General features: G+C 47.7%; 1 protein-coding gene across 6 annotated transcripts in view; it reads left to right on the top strand.

Moving 5' to 3' along the window:
- Positions 1-25,453, top strand: part of LOC133402619 (genetic suppressor element 1-like) — a 48,140-nt gene that overhangs the window by 8,450 nt on the left and 14,237 nt on the right. For 3 of the 6 annotated variants that reach the window (XM_061676561.1, XM_061676562.1, XM_061676565.1), the window contains exon 1: positions 21,474-21,645. The exons of 1 other annotated variant lie outside the window; for it this stretch is intronic. In XM_061676561.1, the coding sequence (XP_061532545.1) occupies positions 21,562-21,645 (84 nt within the window). In that variant the 5' untranslated portion in view covers positions 21,474-21,561. Of the gene's footprint in view, positions 1-9,300; positions 9,397-21,465; positions 21,646-23,192; positions 23,396-25,453 lie in introns of those variants that run through there. 2 more of the 6 variants (XM_061676566.1, XM_061676563.1) reach the window with 2 other exon arrangements.

A 25,453-nucleotide genomic window follows, 5' to 3' on the forward strand; every position in this document is an offset into this window, starting at 1 on the left:
GAAAAAAAAAACAAGTGATGAACTTATTGACTGCCAGCTGTTTTACAGTATTTTGACTCATGGGATTTTTGTGTTGTGTGACAATAGAAGCATCAATCCTACCAAAAGAACAAGGAGACTCTTTCATCAGAAAAAAAAGTTTGTTTCTACCTTTTTCCATTCTTTAGTAATCAGCAGTAGAACGTGGGTCGGTTTGACCCAAAATGCCGGTTTCTGACCTGTAAGCGAAGAAAATGTGCATTTGGTCAAAAGATAATGGTTTTGTCAAGCAGACAGAGCAGCGCGAATATTTTTGCTTTTGTGACACCTCAAACTATAGAACAACAAAAACAAGACTGAGAAAGGCAAACTAATCATTTATTTCGAGATTTACTACGATGAAACGTGCCGTGAGTGACGCGTGGCTCGAGTTGAGCGCCAGTGGCCAGTTTTCTACGCGGCGGTCGTCATTCACTCGTACTTTGTAATCTTGTCATCTTTGGTTTTATCATACGAGTGTCCAGAAAAGGCCCCTCAGACAGTTACTTCTGTTTGACCCAGTTTTGTATCCGCTTTGTCCATATTTGGCGAGGACCACCCCTTCCCTCTGATTGGTTGCCTTCGTGCAGAAGACTCACTTGTGAGAGCGCACGTGTTTGTTATGTTGACGACGCCGGCTCGGGAGCGGAGAGGTAGGCGGAGAAGTCGGCGAGTGACGTAGATGAGCCGGAGAAATTCCGATAGCCTGGCAGAAAAATGGCGGGAGCTCACGAATGCATGGGCGATTTTGATTCGTATTTCACATGTTCCATAGAGACACTATTGCATCTCAAATACGAGAAAAAGTTTCTTTGGTAAAATATGTCCTCTTTTAATTCGTATTTCTATGTTTTTAACAACAACAACACACTTTTTCTAAACACCAAAGAATGAAATTAATTTTGGATCAATTTCATACTTCTGTGTAAAACAGGTTGACACCAAATATATATTTTTGGGTTCATGAGTACAACATATACATCTGATCTGTTTATTGATGCATTACATATTTTGTTTTCGTATTGACAAATTGACTTCAACATTGATGTATTATTTATTATTTTTGGGAGATATTTGCACTCGTGGATGGGTTATTTTTTCAGAGTGATTATTGAATTCTTCATTTAAAGCCACCGTCATTATTAGAATACACGACTTAGCTGTTTACCTGTTAATAAACATTCAAATTTGAATATCATAATGACAATATAGGCGCCACAGTGGAGGACTGGATAGCACATCCGCCTCGCAGTTCTGAGGACCGGGGTTCAAATCCCGGCCCCGCCTGTGTGGCGCTTGCATGTTCTCCCTGTGCCTGTGGAGGTTTTGTCCCCCAAAACAAGCGTGGTAGGTTAAATGAAGACGCTCGCTTGGCCGTAGGTGGGAATGGTTGTTTGTCGTTATGTGCCCTGCGATTGGCTGGCGACCAGTTCAGGGCGCACCCCGCCTCTCGCTCGAAGATAGCTGGGTCCATTTTGAACACCCATCCAAGCAACCACATGCAGTACGGTGCTCTCGTCGTAGCACGTTTGACTTGTAAATCATTTCAAAGTTATAGTTACATTTTCATTTGTTTAATCAAAAGGGGCCGAGTCCGCAAACCGATCTCCGCCGCGCCGTCGTCGAAGCAAATACAGCACGTCGTGTCTGGCGATCACCTGAATGTCCAAAATCCTGTTCCTCAGCTCTGTGCGCACACACACACACAAAAACACACACTGACGCACTCGATCAATGATGTTTGGACATGGTTCATGAGCACGCAGCTGGTGCAGCACCACTAGGGGCGGATGAGTTGCGTTTCCCACTCTCTAACTACTCCAGATCTGTGTGCGTTGAGCCTAAAGCGGGGTACGCACATACCGATTTTCCAATCCCTCTTAACACACCCCGCACCGCAGGATAATCTTTCATAGACGTCAAAGAATCAGGCCTTTCCCGACTCGGATCGCGAGGGAGGACAAATGCTCTAATTTGTCGCTACGATCAATCGATTTGACTTGAAATCATACTGGCACTTTTATACTAAGTCCGTGTTAGCGGGTCACTCTACGGAGGTCTGAAGAGCCAAAATATGGGACCTTTAAAGTCTTCTTCTCTTTTGTCTTTTGGAGTGCCGCAACAGTCAAATCAAAATAAAATAAAAACATGAAATTTATTTGAAAACGGATTCAAAATCGCTGAAAATATAATTAAAGATATGAATTAAGTTGCCTCTCGCCCGAAGATTGCCGGGATAGGCTCCAGCACGCCCGCGGCCCGCGTGAGGAGAAGCGGAACGGAAGATGAATGAAAGAATGAATGAATGAAATTGCCGATTGTGGCTCTCCTTTCCCACGTGCGAGGAGATTACAATTCGTATCGAATTGTATCGCAGGAAGTGACATTGAGTTTCTTACACTCTTTTATCTGTGATCGACACCAGACGAGAGAAGGAGGCTAATGCACTGCAAAAGACGGCCTATTACAGCAGAACATAAACGGAGCCGTAATCCGCAAACGTCGCCGCCTTCTGTCGCACACGCGCGGTGAGCGGCACGGCCTTCGTCGGGGCGCGTGCGCCCCCTCGTTCCGCTTCTGCCCGCGTTTGCATAATCTGCATAACGATGCCGGCTTTAATTGCCTCCGCCCAGGTAAGGGATCATGTGGTTAAGTGGGAGATCATAATTATGTAAAGAATTGGCCTGGCCACAGCAAGCTGCTCCTCTCTCTGGAGACAAACTGACACAGGGGAGGAGGAGGGAGGGATGAAGGAATGAGGGCAGGTTGAGAAGAGGCTGGACGTGGACGCACCCGCAATCGCTGACGATCCGGTTGGACGCCTGCTGCCAATTTTGAAATCTGGGCGCGTTCAGTCGGAGGCCAAATGATTCTTGAGTGAAAACTATGAACGCGGTGTCCCAAATGTCAAAATGAAAATACAGCGCAGCAGACGCTTAGCCCGACGCGCGCTTCGAAACGGTCTCAATGGATGTGTCGCTCACGGGCGAGCCTAAACTCCCCCGGATCCGCTCGATCGGTCGGACCCTCCGCATCGTCTCCTCCCCCTCCTCGTAAATACAATTTCCGTTGGAACGGTGATATCCAAACTGAAGGGAAAATGCACCGAGCCGGAATCACACTTCCCGTTTGTTCGCTTAGCGACCGACAGCGAACACGGGCACGCTCACGCCGCGCTGGCATCGTGTCCGCACCGCGCTACGCTCTACCCGCTGCGGCTTGAACCGATGAGTTGACGTGTAAACTTTACCGCACCGCGACGATGGGTTAGATCTTAAAGTCGTTTAGTCGCCGATCGCGTGCTTTGGCCTGAACAACACGGAGGCCTCGCTGAAACGAGCAGCGGCGCTTTCAGCGGGCGGGAATATTTGACTCAAAATTAGACCAGTTCCGTGGTCACTTGCGACATATGCAAGTCTAGCTAGCCTCAAATATGAGTATGATATAAGTCAAATATAATATGCGCTTTGCTTGCCCGTCTGAAAAAGTAGCCGCGTGGGAAAAACTGTTTTTATTCGAACCGCAGTCATGCCCTCACGGGTAAGGAAAGGAGAGCCCCAGTCGCTGATGCATTTTACGATCTTTATTAAACTGCTGCAATAACGGGAAAAGACATTTCAAAATGAGCACACTCGCACGGGAGCTGCTGTCGGCCACCACTCACACCCGGACCCTCACGCGCCTCCCCGCCACGCTTCCGGGCGCATTATCGAAAACACGGATACTAAAATGCGCACAGTATCTGCTACAGATTTCATCCTTGGGATTTTTTGTTGTTTAAAATAGGTTGAAAGCGTGTGGGAGGGGTAAAACTTTCAGAAAAATACGTTTTGAATGACCTCTCTATATCGTCAGGAACATATACCCGGGGTTCGCTCTCGCCCAAAACTCTTGCAAGCGTGATGTGCACGCACACGCACGAACTTGGACACGCGCACACACGCCGCCCAGATGGCAAAGGCAGCGGCCCTTTCACACAGACAAAGGGAAGGTAATTCTCTCTGTAGGACGCGCTGGAAGCCGAGGCTGGAAAAGATCAGCACGCATCTGCGCTCCCCTCGCTTCTTCCTCAGCTCAGCCTCCCGGGCCAACAAACATCGCGGGAGTGCACTGACACAACACACGCGCGTGTGTGTGTTTGTGAACAATTTAATAGGCTTGAGGAGGAGACATAGAGGGGAGGTGTGTGCGTGTGTGTGTGTGTGTGTGTGTGTTTGGGGCTGGTAATAAGAGAAGGAGAAAATGAGCAAGCGATAAGATGCAAAGGGGAAAGTGCAGAGAGGAGGGGTCGTAATAAACAGGACGAGTGCTTATCTTGACAGCACTCTGTGCGTGTGTGTGTGTGCATGTGTGTGCGTCTGCGTTATGCATATGAAAGCATTTACACGCTATGTATACTTTCTAAGCATGCACCAGAAGACAAAAGAATGCCAACACATGACCGACATGACTACAGGGGTACGTACCTACGGCAATGAAGGTACTGTACGCGCTACGCCCTCGTGTGTGGGCAAGGACAGCCGCGTTCGCCAATACTTTCAGCCATTTATGGAAGGGGACAGTCAGCCACGCAAACACAAAGTGACAACGCTCGCGAGTAGCTGCCGTAGGCCACAGCTCGCACGCAGACGCTCACGCGCAGACTAACCACGCCCCTTAAAGGCACTCACGCAAATAGTTTTTCAAAGAGGCAACGTGTTTGTCACTCCCAGTTGAAGTTTTGAACTGTAAAACTGAATCACAAAACAAAAGTGAATGAAACATTATATATTTAAACGTCAGAATGTATACCTACCTACCTACCTACCTTTGAAAGTTTTCATGTGATTCAGTTTTTGACGTGTTTTTTTTTTTTGCCTTAGAACCATTCATTTTTAATACACAAAAAAAAAAGATTCATTTTCCGGAATCGTCGCGCTTTCATACCAAACCTTTCCTAAGGTGTGTTCCCTCCCGGTATACCCTAAAACGCCCAGACAACATCTGCGTTACACCTCCTGTCAAAAGTCAGACTTTCAAAATGAAAGTCCACATTATCATAGCACAGTTTCACCACGTGTTCTTTGGCCGCATGGTGATTTTTTTGTTTTTCAGCACTTGCGCTCGGTAAACAAGCACAAAATCGTTTGATGATGACTGCTAAATAAGGCACTAAAGTGTGGGGAAACTTTTGTTGTACTGGTGTGCTTTTATTTTGAAGGCCTGACTTTTTACAGGATGTTAAACTGACGTTTCCCCAACTTTTCGAGTGCTGCCGAGCAGACCGGGAGACTTGTTGTTGCCTGAAGTTGTTCATCAAAGCTTGAATTGAGGACTACGCCGTGCCATCTGTTGAACCCTTTCTACACAATATGACGGAACGTTCCGAAAGAACTGGTAAAATGGCTTTCCTCTCTCACCTCCTTGCTGCATGGGTCATAAATAGTGATGTTAAATGTTTATTTATCTAGTTCATTACTAGCTTTATTTATTTCACCCTGTTTTTGTATGTAACACTATAGTCATTCTCTAAAAAAACATATTTTTTGTGACTATTTTTGGGTGTGTGGAACAGATTAAATGGATTTACAGTCTATTATTTGCTCCGGGAAATATTGCTTTGGATGTTGTGTGATTCGGTTTCTCTGTAATTTTGTCGAGCACAAAATCTGCTAGCTTAATGCTAATGTTATTCTGAACGCCATTGATAGGCAAATGGCAATTAGCACAGATGTAGCGGTAACTCTAAAACTTCAAACAACTACTACTTTAACACACGGAGCAGCGACACATACAAACGGAGAATGCAACGATACTTACATGCATTTACAGTCTTCTCTCTGCTCCGTGGCAACAAGTATTATATTATTTTTGTGGGGGCGCAACAAAGAACCGTGATGTAGCGGGGGTTCGCTGTCGGTGATAGCGTACAGGCTCTGGGGTCTCTCAAAATAGATGTCAACAAACCGGAGGTCGCGTTCGTGTTTGAAAGCGGCTCCGCCGCAGTCTCCGTTGTGCCGCGTGCCCGTAAATTCCGAGTTCAACCGGCACGTCCGCCCGCGTCTGCGGCACGGCCCGGTTTGTGATCTCCCACCTGACCGGGGCAGCAAACAGGCGTCTCGTTTTCATCGGGGAAGGGAAGGGCGGATACATTTGAATAATCGGGGGCTGCGGTTCACGGCCCGTCATATGCATCTGTGTGTTGGGGGGGTCCACATACACAAGCAGCAAGTGCATCCTTTGTTTTTTGTTTTGTTGTTGTTGTTGTTGTTGAATTGCAGGCGCATCCTCACCTGACGTGAATGCAGTGTGTGTGTTCGTGTGTGGTTTGCATACAAATGTGTGCGTGCTTGTGTGTGTGATGGATAGAAGACTTTATGAGAGAGGAATAGGCTAATGACCGGGTCTCCAGAGGCAGTAAAGAATCCTGCAGCTATTACTGCCACACTTCATAACAGCCTCTATGCTTGGCCTCTTTTATATGGAGGGGGGGGGGTTGCTGGGGCCCGCAGTGTTACCCACCCTGACAATGCACGGCACTGTGCGTTTTGACCCACTTGAAAAACACACACGCAGGACAAAGCATGTTCCATCGGTCTCTCGTGCACCTGCAGGAAATGTGCAAGTACATTTACAATCTATCAGTCACTCTAATTCTGCCTGACTCCTCGCGCACGCACGCACGCGCGCACGCGCACACACGCACGCAGCAGTCAATCTGTATAGGTCACGGAGGATGGAGGTGAGACACCGCCCACCTCAGAGTGTCTGCCTCTGCACAGCAAGACCATAAATCAAGTCAGGCTACGCACGTCCCCGTGGACACACGCGCGCACACGCACACGCACGCACAAACCCCTCGCAACCTCTTCCCCCCCCTCGTGTAGGTGTGAGCACAACAGCGACAGATAGGGAGGGATTACGAGAGCCAGCCTCACTCTTGTGTTTCGTTGCCTCCTTCAAGCGCTCGTTGAAGAGCCGCGTCTGTTCACCTGGGAGTTTTTTTGTGCGTGCGGAGGCGCGTTCATCGGAGAGAAGACGAGTGTCGTGGACAAACGGTGGCACGAGGTACAAAGTCGCAGACGCAATATTTGTGAGTGGGGCGAGGTCGACTTGAGCTACCGGCTTCGTGTTCATTTAAACCGATTTCACTGAATTGGTCTGAAAATTTGGATGAACACACATTCGCTGCCATTGACGGCTTTACAAGTCAAATATCCATGTTGACTGGGAAGGCTGGCAGTGAATGAGTTTAATTACAAATGGTCCTTGTTCATTTGTCTATCTATGCCAGTGACCTATAGTGACGGACAGAACAATTACACGTTGTTCCACTAGATGGCAGAAGGTACGAATAGTCTGCGCATCCACCTGTTGCCATTCATAAAACAAATGAATCGCTGTGTTCAACTAAACAGGCCCAGATTTAAAGTCAATTTGTGATTAAATTGAGACAAGATCATCATTCTCTATTTTTTTTCGGTGCAACCTATTCTCCGTTATTTACTGACAAACTTACTCATTCACTCTTTTTGTGCGCCATCTCGTGGTGTCTTGGTGCGGTAGGAAGCCGCAACTTTAAACGGGGCGTATTATGAAAAACTGACTTTTTAATGGCCTACATACCACTATTTATTATCGAGTGTAAAATAAAACAACCAAGAAAATCTTTACCTATCTGCTTATTTCTGAATGTGTGTCTATGAGCGACTTACTCTGCACTTCCACCCCACTCTTAGTTAATGGTGAGGCTAATTTGCATCGTAACCACTCTCACAATAAGTTCCTCCGCCCATGACTTGAGCAGCTAGGCCGGGCGAAGCTCCAGAGCCACTTTCACGTGACTTCTGATAAGCAGCATATTTGCAGTTTTTTAAAATGGTTCTAATGTACATTGCCTGGGTGCCCCTTTCTTTAATCGTCCGTACCGGGTGATTGAAAAGTAACTCCCTATTTTTAAGTACTTTAAGTAATTTATTTCTGAACGATAACAGGAACATGCGAAGAAATTGTATGGCGTGGAGTCGGATTGAAAATTCCATACGGGCGCCAGCAATAGTCACCAGTTCCTCCAGCCGCCCGTGAACCGCATGAACCGATTTCACAAGGAACTCTTGCGGGATGGAAGACGTAACTTCTCGTATTGGCCCCTCGGGTTCTTCCAAAGTCGTTGGTTTGGCAGAATAGACTTGCTCCTTTAATCATGGAACATACACCAAAGAAATGTAGAAAAATATGACAACATATGAATAAATATATTTTAAAAATATATTTTATTTTAAAAAAGATATTATGTTTTAAAATCGGGAGTTACTTTTCAATCACCCTGTGTATTAGTTTTTCTCTTTTCAATTCTTTGTAAAAGTGGAGGGAGACAAGCCAAATAAGATGTTTTTATTGCACCTGACAAATGAACATGTTGAATCTCGAATCATTTCGAATGTATTTTAATAGCAAAAAGAAGCGAACATGTTCCTGTAGTTTGACTTGTGCTTTTTTTTTTTAATTGCATGTCAATTCAAACCAGGATTATCACAGGATACATATAATATACTGTGTATATATATATCTACACACACCACATAAAAAAACCTGTTTTACCCCTCCCGCGACTTTTTAAAACACACCTGTTACAATATCCTCAGCGCCTGTTCTTACTCTTGCTGCCAAGAAATGAGAGACTGTCAAGCCAGAAGACAAGAATCTCCAAATAAGATGCAAAGTGTGCTTGCTTCAAGATGTTCATTTATCACTCCCGGCCGAAGTTTACCGTAAAACCGACACAAAACAGAAGAGAACGTAACATTGTAAAGTTAAACACCACCCTGTTAACCGAACCATGCAATTTTGTCTCTTGAAAGTCTGATAGCTTAACGCTAACATACGTTGCAAAATGCCCTACGCGGGCCGACAGAAATCAGCGCAGATGATAACAACCGCGTAGCAGCAGTGGATACAACAATACTCACAGGCATTGATTCTCTCCGCTGTGTCTGCTCGCATTGACAGGATACTTTAAAAACCCATAAAAACAAAAAACCCCCGCAGTATAAAAGTGAGCAAGATAAGCCCAACGCGCACACGTGCTGACACGGTGACGTCTCCAATGTCCCACTGGCCTGCGTGAGCAATCGGCAGCGTGTGCGCACGCATGTGTCGAGCGGAGAAGGAGGGCGGGGTCCCATCTTCCCTCCTCTCCCCATCCCTCGTTCCCCCCGGGGAGCGTCGGCGGAGCAGGTGCCAGCTTCCCCGCCCGCCGGCTCCCTCCTCCTCCGCCCAAGTCTCTCTCTCTCCTCCCCCGTCTTCCTCTCTTGTCCTTCCCACATCGTTTTGTCACAGTCAACAGCGAGATGGGCTAAAGCCGGGGACTGCTTTTGTTTCTCTCTTTTCTTTTAGGCGGTGAGTTGTCTGTTTCATGTATTTATTTGTCCATTTTGTGTTGAAAGACTTAAAGCAGGCATCCCAATGTGAGGGTTCTCAGTGATGCCAATGCACAGCTTTGAGTTGTCCGCGTTGACTTGGTGGATATTTATCAGGGCTGCACTTTTCTATTGGAACAAAATGAATTGCCGCTTGCTTAAACGGCATTACGCTTTCTTCTATTTGCAGTTTTTAGGCAGCTTTTTTTAAACCTTATTTTTATCGAAAGGCTGCTGTTCCTATCTGAGGCCTCCTAACGATGCCTACACAGGGTTTAAAAAGGGAACAAAAGTAATACAATAAGCAATATATCACTGCCTCCACGTTTTCTTTGGACAGAAATATTGGACTTGCCGAGATTTCTTCAAACAAGGTATATTCAATATTTATGTTGAATTTTATTCATCTTTAAAGGTAAACTATATATATATATATAAGTGGAGACAATTTTTGAAATGCTCTTAAGCCAAAAAACCAAAAATACAGTTGCCAAAGCACAAGCATATTTGCCCTTGCTTTTCAATATTTAATTGTGGTTAGATTTGAGTTTTTGCAGGGAATGTAACAGCTTTTGTGTTTCCTGTGTTGCGACAATTTCATCCGAATGCTTATTGCTTTCGGTCACTATTGTTGTATTTTTGTTTCGTTGCGGTGGAAATGACTCGGCCGAGTGTGATGTGTGTGATTTAATGACTTTGAGAACATTCAGTAGAGACCGAATCCATTTCACGCAAGTGCGGGTACAGCAACGGGAAGTCGCTCGGAATCTGTTGACTACGTGTGCCCATCAGAAATCTCAGGAAGAAAAAGCATACAAAAGAAGCGTCGAGGGGTTCGTCCGTCACATTCGGCCCGCTCGAGTTAGGGCTTTCGAGCCGTGTCGCGTCGCTTTCATCGTGAAGTCAGAACGCAGCACGTCCGGTCGCCACGTTGGCTCGTCAGGCGGCTCGTCAGGCGGCTCGACGCTATCGTTCCCGTCCGACCTGTTGCTGAGCAAGCAAACGCTCCCGTTTTGGGCAAAGCAAACTTAACGGACGTGAAACGGGCGACTTGGGTGAAGGGACGGGGCCGGCGGTTAGTAGGGTTAGGGTCATTCGGGTTAGGTCAGTTACTGTGTTAGGTTTAGGGCTACAGTTAGGGTTAGAGGTGAGGGTGAGCGTTAGGAGGAGGTAGATTATTTGAAGGAAAGGTTTTTTGTTTTTTTTTTTTACATTCACGGTCTTTTTTCTTTGTTTTACCATTTCTTACTGATTTTCTTTTTTTCTTCTTCAAATTTCTAACGTCGCTAATTGTTGGAAATGTTTTCACTATATTTTCATATTAACCGTTTCAATTTTCAATTCCATTCGATTGATTTTCTTTGCCAATTTAGAAGCGTTTTTGCGACTATGTTTTTTAAAAATGTTCTTTTCCACTTGTAATTGTAAACATGCTTTCCATTTGAACCAAAGGGAAGAGTGCTTTTGATTGAAATGGAACATTGTTTGTGCAATTCCCGAGTTTCGATGACGTTGGCGGTTTGGAGCCAGGAAGAGCAACTCGTTCAGCGTCCTTAACGCCTCAGTTTGTCCAGGCGAGAAGTGTCCCTTTTTACCGCATAACTGCACAAATAGGGGGCGCGCTCCATCACGCAAGGGGTTAGGGTCAGTGTTAGTTACTGTGCACCACATTTCCCCACCCTGGTGCCTGCGACGCAGGGTGTCATCCCGCAGCACCCACGGGAGTCAGAGGAGACGGTTAACAGCGACTGTATTGTCGGCATGACATGGACAGACGCCACCGGGCGCGAGCGGATCACTTGGCTATCGTGCGTGTTTGTGTGCGTGCGTGCGTGTGTACGCAGCCTTCAGGTGGAGTTTTGACACACGCATACACACGTGGCCCCCACGCACCATCTGACCTGCCATGGACCAGCTGCTCTGCAGGGGTTAGCCAGTCCCCCTCCAATCTCCTTAATGATCCTCGTCTCATGTTGATATACTCGCACACGCGCGCACGCACGCACCCCTCCTCCTCGCTTTTGGCTGTCGTAGTAGTGCGTGTTTGTTAGGCATTCATGCGTTGAGTGGCAGTTTTTTTTAATTGACATAGCAGGAAAACACGTTTGGCGGCAACTTGTTGCTAGGCAGAATTTGTAGGACGAGACTCACCGCAGGTGGACAGGTGTTCATTTCCAGTGTGTTTGGTTTTGCGGTCTTCGTTTCTGGCATCATCTCCTGAGAGCTGTTTCCAATATATATATATATATATATATATATATATAAAGATGACTAATACCCAGTGTCAATTCAAACCGAGCATGACTATCTTTATAGAGGCTTTTTTAAATTTGACACCCTAAAACTCTTTAGGGTGTCAAGGTGTACCTAACATAGTGACCTGTTGTTTATGTACTTATGGGATCCAACTCAGCTTGCTTGTGTCATCACCTTGTGGAATTCTGACCTAAGCTATTTTGATAAGTGACAAATAATAGCAGCGCGGTGGACTAGTGGGGAGCACGTCTCGCAGTTCTGGGTTGGAATCTCTGCTTCGGCCGTCCTGTGTGGAATTTTCTGAAGTACTCCAGCCTCATTCAAGAGTTCAAATGTGCGAATTGCGCTGCATTTAGAAAACATGCAAAGCGCATTGTGTATGAAATGCGCTATATAAATGCGTTTGCTTTGCTTTGCAGTTTAGTTTGTTTGACTGTGTTTTTTTTTTTTTTTTTTTTTACGTTAGTGTAAAACCTCAGAATTGTGAGGCCGATGTGCTAACCACTCGTTAAAAGTTCCCAAAACAGCCCAGAAAGGCCTCCGATATCCTCACCCGCCATCTTCTCTACCGGTTTGCGTTGTGCTTGACGAAGGACACACCCCGGCTGACTCCGCGCGCCCCCGCCCCCGCCCCCGCCCCCTCCCAACACCTGCCTGCGTGCATCTGCTATTTTGTGTGTCTTGGGGCGCCCTCGTGTTTGTTCAGATGGTCGAGGTCAAGCCGCCGCGCTGTCGACACCTGGCGTGCGGGGCGGCCCGGGGGCCGTAGGACGACGAAGACGAAGAGGAGCGGGAGGAGGGGGCACGGAGACTGTCTAACCTGTCTGTAAGCAGACACATTGAAATTCCTCTCGTAATAATACTGTATATTGCAAATGGAAATGTATTTTTGCATGCCTGCAGATCAGGTAGCGCAGACTTGCATGAAATGGTTCTTTTTGCTCTTACGGTTTTGTTAAATTGCAAAATGAGTGTGAATAAATGTATTCATTAGGGCTCGGACTCTAAAACCCCATTGGCAAGTTTGATTCCGAATCAGAATCGACTCATCTCTCCTTGTACTAATCCAAAAGAATAGTCCAGTAAAGGAAAAATCCATTTTGACGATTTGAAAACTATCCGTTGAACCGGAAAGCGAGTACTCTGGCATGTTTTCGCTTTGCGTGTCTCCCTCTGGTAAAGTTTCTCTCTTCCGTTTAAAATGGCTTACTTTAACCAGGATCCCTTGCTTTACCTTGGCCAAATGTAGACGCCCGGCTCTTTTTTTGCGGCCGTCGGCGCCGTAATGCCTCACCGCTGCCGGCTCTCGTCATCTTTCGCTCCGCGTCAGATAAACTTCCTCCCATTCGTTCCGCCGCGGTCACTGTCCACCTCGGCGATGGCTCCATTTGTGGCGCCGCCACGAATATCTGCGCGGCTCGTCGGGGCTCGGCTATTGGACGCCTTCTTCCGCAGAGTTCTCGTTTTTTTTTTTTAAACAAACTTTATGCGGAGATCTCTGTGGCGCTACGACGCGTACATGCGTGGAAACTATGCGCAGTAAGTCCAAATGACGTCGGCCAAAAACGAAAGCTAAGAAATGTGTTTAAGTAAATGTGGCGTGGCAGCAGTTGCAGCACTGCTTCAGAATAAAGTTAGTAGTATATTTGTTCTTTGATTCGTTGTGATCTGAATCCAAAAATTCAGATTCGCCGTTCGTTTCTTTTTTCGAATACCAATTCGAGTCACCGCCGATTCGTGCACAGTCCAAGGACTTCAAGTCCCTATACTGCAGTACCTTGACTTACAAGTGCCACAACGTATGAGTTTTGGGAGCCATTTTGCTTCGTGTTAGGTGGACAAATTGGAGTTTTGAGCGAGCTTCAGATATGCCACCTATCGAGGGAAGTGAAAAAATGGCGCACTTAAGGTACTTGTCATGCCCTTTCATGAGGGCAAGGAGAGCCACAGTCGCCGATGAACTTTCCAAAGCTTTATTGAAACCAGATCAACAATTAAACACAAAATGAAAACACTCGCAAGGAGCTGCTGTGGGCCACAAGTCACGCCCAGACACTCACACGCAGACTAACCGGCCAATCCGACTCCACCTCCTGATGTCACTGACTAGGCCGCGCCCCGTCAACTCAATGCAAAGCATGTACGCAGAGTAATTACACTTCACAAAGCCACTTTATTTCTCTACATTTCCTCGTAGAATTTATCACGATTTTTATTTGTCTTTTATTTTTGATTTTATTATTATGATTGTGCTGAGCAACAAGTCCATTTCTGTTCCATGGCGCTTGTCCTCATTTGTGTCACAGCCTATCCCGGCTGATTTTGAGCAAGAGGCGGGGTACGCCCTGGACCGCTCGCCGGCCAATCACAGGGCACGGCATCTGTCGACCATTTAGAGTCTTTGATAAGTGTCACGTTACGACGGTATCGTTTTGACTCCGGAGCCAGAAGCCGAGAGGGTTGCGGCGAAAGACCGCAGGGCGCAGCTCACGACAATAAGCCGAAAATGCCTTTTTGGAATGTGAGCGAAAGAATCACTGCCCAAGCACAGTTCAGTTATGATTCACTTTTTAGTACGATACATTTGCATCTCACGTTGAAGAAAATGATTTTGTTTTGACATGAATACATGGGGAATACATGAATTGAGAACCGCTGACCTGAGTTCTAAGTGGTTGATGAGCATGGATGAACCCATTCTGACTGAGTTGCTAACGGTCCAATCAGATTGCGCTCTGATGTCATCGCGATACCGCTTACAGCCACTAGAGGGGGCATTTGGGGCATTGCGATGATAGGCGGTGACGTACGAAGCGGCATTTCGAAATAGTTGGAGTTGTGAGAACGCACTCGATTAGAGCGAAACTCGAGCCGATGTTGCTTATCGTTGCGTATCAAACACAACCTCCACGACTCACCGCTTCCGAGTCCTAATTGTCTGCGCCTGTGCTGGAGGTGTCGCCTCTTACACTCCGTGCTTTTTCTGCTCCATTTATCCCAGCAGCACAAATGCGTGCTGGCTGTTTGGTCCCCCGGGGTCGCTTGCCTATATTTCACAGAGAGCAGTGTGTGGAAAGTCAACGTGTGTGTGAGCGCGTCGTAAGGGAAGATCACCTTTCCTCGCGGATGTCTCGCTGCATGTTTTTTGGGGGGGGGGGTTTTCGTTCTGACATTTATGTGCACTCACGGGCCTGTTTGTGTGCGTGTGTGTGCTGTTTCTGGATGGTGAGGAAGTGTTAAGTGCTGCTGCGCGAGCGAAGCTAGTAAAGCCATTTAGCATCCCCGAGAGGAGTCCTGAGCGCTGAGCTGACGCCACTCTGATTGCTATTACAGACGACTTTAAGAGGCCATCAAACCTTTGGCTACTTTTCCTCTCGTTCGCTCTCAGTCCGTGCGTGCGTCGAATCCGTGCATGTCCGCCAGCTATCGTAACCGCTATTAGCGTCAGCTGTCAGAGAAGCAAATAACAAAGCGGAGAGCACGTGTACAAGCTAACTAGAGTAGACTCGAGAAAGATTGCCGAGCTCAGCGTTTGTGTCAGCGGACGCGTGCCCGCACGGGGGGGACGCGACCACTTGAGATTTTTTGGAGCGGACGCGAAGGCGACGACAGTCGAGTCGACGTCAACTCAACGATGACGTCGCTTACGGTTCTTGAGTTATCGACTCGCTATCGCCGCAGCCATTTATTTGCCTTCGCTTTCGAAGTGCACCGGCGCATTGACTGTTTTTATGACGTGAGCCGTTCGGCCGAATTTTCTTCTTCGACGCGCGCGCAATAATTGGACATACGTGGCAGCGAACTCAGCTCAACTCGCGTGACAACAAGCAGCGGATTTCATCAAAAAAGTGGCGTCAAGCTGTTTTTGGCCACCCCCGCTTGAAGTTTAAACTGAACAAAAGAAAGGGAACGACACGTGGATTCAAAACAACCGCACGACTTCGCCTTGTGCTAGCTTGTGCAAAACGCCATAGACGGGCTCACAAGCTAGCTTCGGGCGTCGCAGTGTCACAGATTCCGCCCAATGTCCGTTGAATTGAAGCAAATGTGGCAAAAACAGTTTTCGTTGCAATTTAAAGAACTCTCGGCCTCACGTTTTCACGCTTGGCGGAGGTAATAAACAAGCAGAGTGGATTTCAAGTGTCGAGCCACACGCGCACGCACGCGCGCACGCACGCACACACAGTCACTCACCGATGTGTGGTGATGCCTCTTGAGTTGCAACCTTGTCTTCCGTCCTAATGACCCATCCCTGCACACACACACACACTGGCTTCTTTTAATGAGCTGACGTAGTAGGTTATGCACCCCCGCTGTCCTCATAGAGGGGGAGTCAGGTGACTGTGTGTGCGTGCGTGCGTGTGTGTGTGTTTGGAAGGAGGAGGGAGGGAGGGAGGACAGCAGGCTTGAACATGTCCTACTGTATGACATCACGCTGAGCTTTGCTATTGTTCACTTCGGTACTGTACTGCATATATGCGTGTGTGCGTGTGTCTGTGCGCCCGCGCGCGTGTGAATGGAGGAGAAAAAACGATTACAATTACGGCTCAGACGCGAGGCATTTTATTAGCTTGTGTTGCGGATGTATTTTTAGGCACTATCTGTCTTTCATAGAGCCGTCCATCCGTGTATTCATCCGTCATCCCTGCATGCATATATCCATCCATTCATCTCTCCAACCACACGTCCGTGGTCACCAGCCAATCGCAGGGCACACGCAGACGATCTACCATTCGCACGCACATCCCTACGACGGAGTCTTCGATGTAACTGACGTGCGTGTTTTCGGTATGTGGGAGGAAACCGCAGTACGCTGGTTGAAATTCCCCGCGAGCGCAGGGACGACATGCAAACTCGAACCCAGAACCTCAGAAGTGCGCGGCGGGCGTGCTTTAACCGCTAGGCCGCCGTGCTCCCTCCCTTTTCAAAACCAAAACATTCATGTCGAGACTTTGACTTTTTCTTTTGTTGTTTTTGTCCTCCCCAAACTTCCTGCTGGCTGTGGCAGCAAAGGTTAGAGGTGAGGGGTGAAAGGTCACTGTCAGGAGCCAACACACAAATCCCCCCCCCCCACCCCTCCATCACCACCGACAACCACCACCCCCCCTCTCCTCGCATCCCTGTCCCGAAACACCCGGGACTGACTGGAAGAGAGACAGAGTGATGGATGGACGGCAGCTTAACACACACGCACGCACGCAGACACACACATACACTAAAGCCCAAAGCAAAAAAGGATGATGAGAGCACACTTTAAGGGAGAAAACTGGAAGGCCTAACGAGTGACAGGGACGACAAGGAGGAAGAAGAAGGGGAGGAGGAGGAGGAGGAGGAGGAGGAGGGTGATAGATGGTGTGGGAGGGAAAGGAGGAGGGGGGGTGCTAGTGGATGGAGAGGAGGAGGAGAAGGAAGAGTGGATAGAAAGGAGGTCACGTGACCGCACGACAGCTGCAAGGCTGAGAGAGAGAGAGAGCGTCACAGAGGAGCACATAGACGACAAACAGGCGGAAGAGCGAGCGGGAGGGTGAGTATTCGCGTGTTTGAATTACGCACACATGCGCGTGTTACTACGAAATGTGCATGCGTGTGCGTGGTTGCAGCGTCGAGGGAATACGGGCAGCAAGATCGTGGCGAGCAAAAAGAAAAGAAAAAGCGAGCGGCGTGTTGTCGTTGGCTTTTGTGAAATGAGCGTGCCGAGATAGACGGGAGTGAAGGGAGAGATGGGGGGGGGGGGGGGGGGGGCGAAGGAGGGATGGCGAGAAAGCGAGAAAGAGAAAGAGAAAGAGAAAGAGAAAGAGAGTGGCTCGTGACGAGATCTGATCGTCTGAGCCTCGTCGGGATCTTTCTTCCCGGCCTCCCCCGCGTCACTCTTTCCTTTCACTCAGAAGAAAGGAAAGTCCAAATACTTTTGTTGCCGGACTGAAGTCGATTTGGTCGGGCGTCCGCATCCGGCTCCCGTGCGCTTGTGCAGGGTGGGACTCCTTGTGCTCGGGCTGCGTGCGTATTTGCACGTGTGCACGCGACCCGAAGTTCAGTTGCAGGTTGACAACGCGTTTCTTATTGCGCATGAACTTTAGTATGCACGCGCCGTACTTCAGTAGAAGACAACGTGTGTAAAAAAAAAAAAAGCGAGTCCTTTATTTTATGAAGGCGAACTGGCAACATATGTCGAGGTTAGACATTTGGTCATCAATTCATAACGACCGAAAAATTCAAGGGTGTTTTTGCCTTGAAAATTTGAAGAGGCGTTTTGACGTAAATGTATTCGTACGAAAAAAGTGGACTTCCAAAATGTGTTCATTTAATACGAATTACTCTACTGTTCGTACAAAATGATGAAAAGATGGCGAGCAAAAAAGTCCTTTTCTTGCGCGTTGGTTTCTTTGAAGACGCCATCTTGGACATATGGCCATTTGTCACGACTCCATCAGTACAAAAAAGACACGTTAACACAATACAATATGTCACTTTACTACTAATTTCAGTGTATTGCTTTTCACGTAAAATCCTACTACACACTTTTTTAGCTTTTCAAATGTAAGCTTTGCATTTTTTACAATGCGACAGTTTAGCTTAGGCTCTCACATTTGACATAATGTATATGCCGAGCGATAGATAGATAGATAGATAGATACAATGAACACCAAAATGTTCAACCAATGCATAAAATGTCATCAAACGAAGGTCTGCTAGCTTATTGCTAACATATACTGCGAAATTCCACAGACGGGAGGAATTAGCATAGTCGTTACAGTGACGATTAATCTTGAAAGAGTTCGACTTGAACACACACGGAGCATACAACAATCCGAACAGGGATTTATTGTCTCTGCTCAGTGGGAATAATGACAATTACTTGAGCTTAGTTGGGGACCTTCTCTGCGTCTTCCTGTGCTGTTCTTCTCTTAACTCTAAATTCGGAATTGTCTGCACACTGTCAAAATCTATAAAAAGCACCAAAGAAAATCTGCTCAATACTTTCCCAATGTTTCTTTCGAACGCGGCAGCCCCATCTCCTGGCCTGGCATGCGCGTTACAGCCATTTTTCAATTTTGGAAAGAAAACCAGGCTTGTTCGGGCTCGCTTAACAGGACCAACAAAACATCGCATCGCACGGTGTCCGAGTGTTTACCGCCGTTTGTTCCTTGTGTGTGTGCGTGCGTGCGCGTGTGTGTGTGTGTGGCGGTAATGAGGTCATGGCAGTAGCGAGCGGGCGGGGTTGGCGCTAGTTGTAGTGTTGGGGCTGCTGGCTAATTCCAGCTGTAATTAACATTATTGGGTCAGTTAGAGTGTTAAGGGAGGGGTTCGGGGGGCATCGGGACAAAGGTTGCTCCAGCCTATGTTTGCTCTGAGTGTGCCCACAAATCAATAGATTCTAGATGCAAGATCAGCCTAATTGGCCCCGGGGAAATTGGTGTTTGGGCGTCGCATGAAAAGATACACGCAATGACGTTGCATTAACGGACAAAAAAGCACCTACGCGCACACTCGCCTCCTCGTGTTCGCCAGCACACAAATAGACGTCTTCTTGCTATTCAGGGGTTTTGGATGCAATCAGAGACTTGGAGTGGTTACCTCAACGATTGATGTGGGCAAGCAAAAATGGCATTTGTAGCCTATAAAATGCTACCTCGACATAAATCGAGTGGTTTTTTTTCCCCCTTTGAAATTGCTTAAAATGCCATGAATCTGTTCGCCTCCCCCCCAATCCATCTTTTTTACCGCTTTATCCTCACTGGGGTCGCGGGCCGCGGGCGTGTTGGAGCCTATCCCGGCGTTCTTCGGGCGAGAGGCGGGGTACGCCCTGAATTGGTCGCCAGCCAATCGCAGGGCACATAGGAACAAACAACTATTCGCACTCGCATTCACACCTACGGGCAAATTAGTCTTCGATTAACGTGCCGCGCATGTGCTAACCGGTCGTCCGCCGTGCCGCCCAATCAAAACCTAATGAACATAATCAAAGAGAATGTAAAGAAATAAGCTGGTTTTATAAAGCGTGTACAGTGAAGCTACATTCCAGACCCACGAACGGCGGAGGTGAAAATCCGCGATTAGGGAAACCATACGAACGTTTGTTTTGATAGTTTTACCCTTTAAAGACATTTCAACGGAGTGAAAAACACTTTTAGCGCCTGCATTTAGTTTTCCAAATAGGAGCCAAAGTGTGTTTACTCGTAACTCCTCGTAACTCAAGTTTACTGTAAAACTGACAAATACAACAATTAAACATACTTTAATATGACATGTTTAATATTTAAACAACAAAATCTTCAAACAAATATATATATATATATATATATATATATATATATATATATATGTGTATAATTTCACATGAACGAAAGTCAGCCAGCTTAATGCTAACATCGGATTCTGGTTTACCGACTCTACTCGAAGACTAAAAAAAAAATAAAATAAAAGAGTTTATTTTAATAACAAAATAGTGCAGAACAGTATATATACAGTAAGCAAACACGTATCAAGGTTACAGTCTTGCAGAACAATAGCAATGTGGAAAGGAAAATAGCTTCAACAATTGTACGACTAACATTACTATCCGTTCAGACAAAAAAAACCGTGAACACAAAATGTAATCAAGTCAGCACGCAAGACACTCGCAGTGCGTCAGCAATGCTCGCGCTCGTGCGACGACGTCGGTTTGGCGAAGTGGAGTCCAATTCCTATGAAACGGCGCTCTCCTTTCCTATGTTTGAAAGGCAGCACCTTTTCCCCTTGCCTTGACCCGGTGACCTTTTCCACAGAGGTCAAGGAAAGGCGCTACAAAGGCGCTCTTCCCGAAGAGGCCCATTGCAACGCCGTAGACAGGCTAAGGGACGTTGCGACAGGTATTAACTACAAACCTTCAAACGGCTGCTACTTAACACGCGCGGCGCAGCAACGCGTACGAACAGAGCGTGCAGCGACACCCTCAATTGTCTCTGCTCTGCGTGAATGCTCACAATGTTGCAAAATAGAACCTTCTTACCACAATTCCCTCCACGATTCCTCCCAGAACATTTCTTCCCATTGCTCAATGTCCTTTCCGCTTCTTTCTTTCGCTTTGTAACAATTGGCCTTCATTGGCCTTCGATTGTCGCCCGTGTGCGTCGGTCGGGCTCGGTCAGTGGGTGGCGCTGCGTCGAACAGAGCGCTGACCCTAATAGCGAATCACGCACATGAGCGCACACGCGTCCATTTCCTCCAGCGAGTCGGCCAAGGGCGTCGTTAAGACCTCGGGATCGTCCGCTTTTACCAGCGCACGTGAGCGTGCGAAGGCCTTTCGCGTTTCAAACGGCAAGTTGGCACCGAGCGTTTACTCTTTGAAGGACTGAGGTACTGTCATCATCATGTTAGGTTTGATCTGTTGGATCCCACTCAGAGGAAACAAACCAAAACAAAGTTGAGCGCAGTCCAAACATCAGCAACATCAAATCTCGCGTCATCCATCCGTTCGATGTGCGTGGCCGTCTTGGCCCAGTGTCGCACTGCTTTTTTGTCTCTTCATACCTGCAACTAAAAGGGACAAAACTGGAGTTAGTTAGTGCTATTAGTGCTATTTGTCTTCATTTCAAACACAAACAAAACGTCTTTTTGAAGGGGTGGCTGTTATAGGTGTACATATGGTATATTCATTCAAGAATGGTCAGTTACCACTCATTCGAGTGCATTACTTTTGGTCGAGAATCCTGCAAAATGTTGAAATGAATGCGAATATGGGCCGGATGTGAGCGGATGTGACTGTCGGTTCAACGTTCCGCTCAACTCTCCGGCGACGCTTCTCCTCGCGCAGGCATGAGCCATGACTCCGACAAGTCGGCGTCATTAGGAATGGTCTCCACGGCGACTCGCACCGCGGCCACCGTCAGTCCCCTCGGCCCTCCGACCAATGGGAGCGCGCTCGCCCGGTCCGCTAACTCCGGATTCGCTGCCGCCCTGCGCAAACTGGCCAAACAGGCCGAGGATCCCCGAGGTGAGTGGCGCCGGCCAAGCCGTATTTGACCTATTCGTTTTCATTTGATTTTCACAATGAATGTATTCTTTAAACATGTTTGTGTACCCGAGGGGAATTTCACTCGCTCATTTGCATCTCACACTGGATGAGGATTATTTTGGGGGGAAATAAATCCACAGGTACCTTGACTTACAAGTCTAATGAGGTCATTCAAATCGCTCCTATTTGAAATCAACTTTCCCCATTGAAATAAATGGAAAAGCCGCTCATCTATTTCAGGCCCCCAACATTTCCAACGTGAACAAAAGCACGCTGTCAAAACGCGCGGTCGTGACAGAGCCGACGTAGCCGACGAGAACCGACGGCGGCCGGATGTTGTGAGGTCGGAAAGTCAATGCGGATTCAACCGAGCGATGGCTTGTAACTCGAATAATTCCGGAGCGCTCGAAAGTCAAGGTACCGCCGTATTATGAATTAAAAAAGAGCAGCTCTACGTTAAAAAGAGCAAAATCAGCTGCGCCTTTCAGTCACCTAATTGATGCTCTAAAACGGGGCGGAGCAGTAGCCGTCCTTCAGCGGACGTGTGCGGGCGTCGGCCGACCGCTCTGTCGCTCGCTTGTTCGCTTTCCATTCGTCTCCTGATAACGGCAATCTAATGAGGGCCAATTATAACAGGCGCTCTTCCCGCCGCGCTTTCTCTCGTTACGGTCCCCCTTTTGTGCTTTGGTGCGCGTACGATGTTCAGCCCGTGTTGCAACACCCGCGTAGAGTGCGGGTCGCTTTTGTCGCCTTTGCTCACAATGCGACTTCTGACGTCTGCATTACAAATACAAAAATTAAGAAATAATACCTTTTCGTCACTTTTCAGTCCAAATGACACATTTCCACTATTTCTTTTCAAATGTTGCAGCCCCGTTCAGTGAAAAACGGATTTATTTCTCGAATAATTTCCGTTTTTGTCACTGCCCAATTGAAATCACACTTTTCCAATACTATTTACCCATTTTTCAGCACTGTCCATGAAAATCTAAATGTATTTTTTACAATTTCTTTCCATTGAATTCATGTCCAATGAAAATTGTCTTTTTTTTCCCCTTTCATGTTTTGTTCTGGTCCACGTGAAATTCGGGTTTCCCCCCTATTTCTTCTATTTGTCATCACTGTTCATGATAATCTCAATTTCATCTTTATTTTTCATCACTTTCCCAAGCAAGTTAGAATGTTTCCCAGGGCTCAATTCAAATCTCAATCAAAAGCGTGTTTTCCATTTTTCATTCCTGCCCAATGAAAAGCGTGATTATTTCAATTGTTTCCATCCGAAACCTGACAAAAAACTTATTTGTGGTCGCTTTTCCAACAGCGACCAACATTGTGCCACATATGGAAACACTGTGAATGTTAGGGTTTGGGTTTATCCAGTTTCTTCCTATTTCCCATCACTTTGCATGAAAATCCCCATCCCGCCCCCCTCCCCCCCTCCTTTGTTTTTCTCCATTTTGAACCTCCGTGTCATGCAAACGGAGGCGCGGTTTATCTCGTGACTTGTCCTTCGCTCCCCCGCTCAGCTTCGGCCGTCAGCGGCGAGTCGTCGCCCGTGTCTTCGCCCGCCGCCGGCCGCGGCTCGCCGGTCGACACCCCCAAGCGGGCGTCGCTAGGGCCCCTTCCCGCCCAGTCCCGGGGCCACGCCGTCGTCCCCGGCGCCCCGCCCGCGGTCACCATTGCGCCCACCAAGACCAGCAACGGCCTGTGGAGGGCCGACGGACGACAGGTGAGAGAAATTCGGAAAAATTCGACGAATCCATTGCAACGGCCCCCCAAAAAAGGCCCCAAAATTTCCGGGTCTATCGAATAAAAATGCTGAAACGGATTCTAGTAGAGTCCAGAAGTCTAGTCGTGCACTAAACATACCAGTTGTCCCTTCCAGTGTTACGAGTGCAGCGCAGTATTGTTTTAGTAAGGTTGAATTGCATTCTCATCGGCCAAAGGTGGCACTAGTAGTGGAAACGACATTACGAAGAAGACAGTCGTTCTACTAGTCACGTCACCTCGTCGTTGTATTACTGCTCCGAATTTTCTTACTATTAAGGGCAAAGTGTACTCGTATTTGTTCTTTAAGATAGAGTTTAAGCTCCATATACTAGTACACTCTTTGTCCTCACTCGTAAGCTATAATGACTGTGTTTTACGAGTCACAATTTTCCCACTACCAGTTTCACGTTTGGCCTACCGACGCTTTATGAGGAGGCCTTTTTAGCCTTTCTTCATTATCCTTGATATCCAGCTTCAGGTCCATGTACTAGTAGGCTCTATTTCTTCACGAGTAAAACAATTCAGCACACTCGTACAACAGCACTGTCCTCAAAGTAAAACAAAAAAATCCCCACTACTGTATGAGATTTCTGCATTTTTGGCATACGAGTAGGACAACTACATGTTACTAGCTGACATTTTACTGCTACTAGTGCGTGACACCAGTCTATTAGTTGGGCTTAGTAGTGTTACTAGTGCAGCACACTAGTGTAATAGGAAGTTTTAATTGCATCCTAGTCGGTCAAAAGCGGCACCAGTGGTGGGAAAAAACATGACGAGTTAGACACACTCATTGTACTAGTGTGCTTCGAGCGCTTCGTCAGTATCCTTGATATCCAGTCTGAGGTCCACGTAGTAGTACGCTCTGTTTATCTGTCGAGTGCATAGTTTTGCCTGACTAGTAACATGCAGTATGCCAAAGTTGTCCTACCGGTGTGCCGAAATGTCATGCAGTCGTGGGGGAAAAAGGACACTAGTAGGACAGTTCTTCTACTAGTGTGCTTAATTGTCTTACTGGTGAGGACAAAGAGCGTACTAGTAGATGGACATTAAGCTGGATACGGAGTATATCGGATAAACGGCTTTGCACGTGTGTGTGTGTGTGTGTGTATATTTGACCCTCCGCCCCGCAAGGCGTAAAGACACGAAGAGGGACTTGCGTGCGTCTGAACTTGCGGACGGGCGAGGCAGCGGGGGGCCCCCGAGACAATGCGAAAGGGTGCCGCCGCCCCCCCCTCGGCATCAGAGCTGCCTTTCTCCGCCTTTCACAAAGACCACTCCGCGGCCGGGTGGGTTGCATTCAGACGCAAAGACACGACGGGAGGGAGGCGGCACCGGAGGCGAACGGCGCGTGAAGAGGAGGAAGAGCGAGAAAGGCCTCGAGGGGAAAGGCGAGCGGCGCCGGGAAGGTCGGCGTCCGTCGGGGGGGGGGGGGGGGGGGGGCGCACCCTGTCCCGCGCTTCGTCGCTCGGCCCTGTCCGATGGAGATGAAAATGGTGAAAAACAAAACAAGAAAACCGAAAAAGCTGGCAGCTTCTGACTCCGAATGCAAACGGACAATTCGTTAAAAAATGGCACGATTGGAACACAGATATATATAAAATATCCATCCCCCCCCCCCCCCCATCCATTTCCTGCACCGCTTTATCCTCACGCGGGTCGCGGGCGTGCCGGAGCCCGTCCCAGCTATCGCCGGGCAGGAGGCGGGGCACACCCTGAACTGGTCGCCAGCCAATCGCAGGGCACATAGGAAACAAACAAGCATTCATCGGCACTCACGTGCACACCTACGGGCAATTTAGAGTCTCCGATTCATGCGCGTTTTGGGGATGTGGGAGGAAAGCGGAGTGCCCGGAGAAAAGCCACGCGGGCGCGGGGAGAGCATGCGAACTCCACACGGGCGGGGCCGGGGATCGAACCCCGGTCCTCAGAACTGTGAGGCAGGAAAATATAACCAAGAAAATCCAAACAACTGAAGGCAGGTAATCGTGGAAAGATGAGATACAACAACATTTGC

The sequence above is a fragment of the Phycodurus eques genome, chromosome 5, assembly GCF_024500275.1.
Source record: "Phycodurus eques isolate BA_2022a chromosome 5, UOR_Pequ_1.1, whole genome shotgun sequence".
In the NCBI taxonomy this organism is placed as follows: Eukaryota; Metazoa; Chordata; class Actinopteri; order Syngnathiformes; family Syngnathidae; genus Phycodurus; species Phycodurus eques.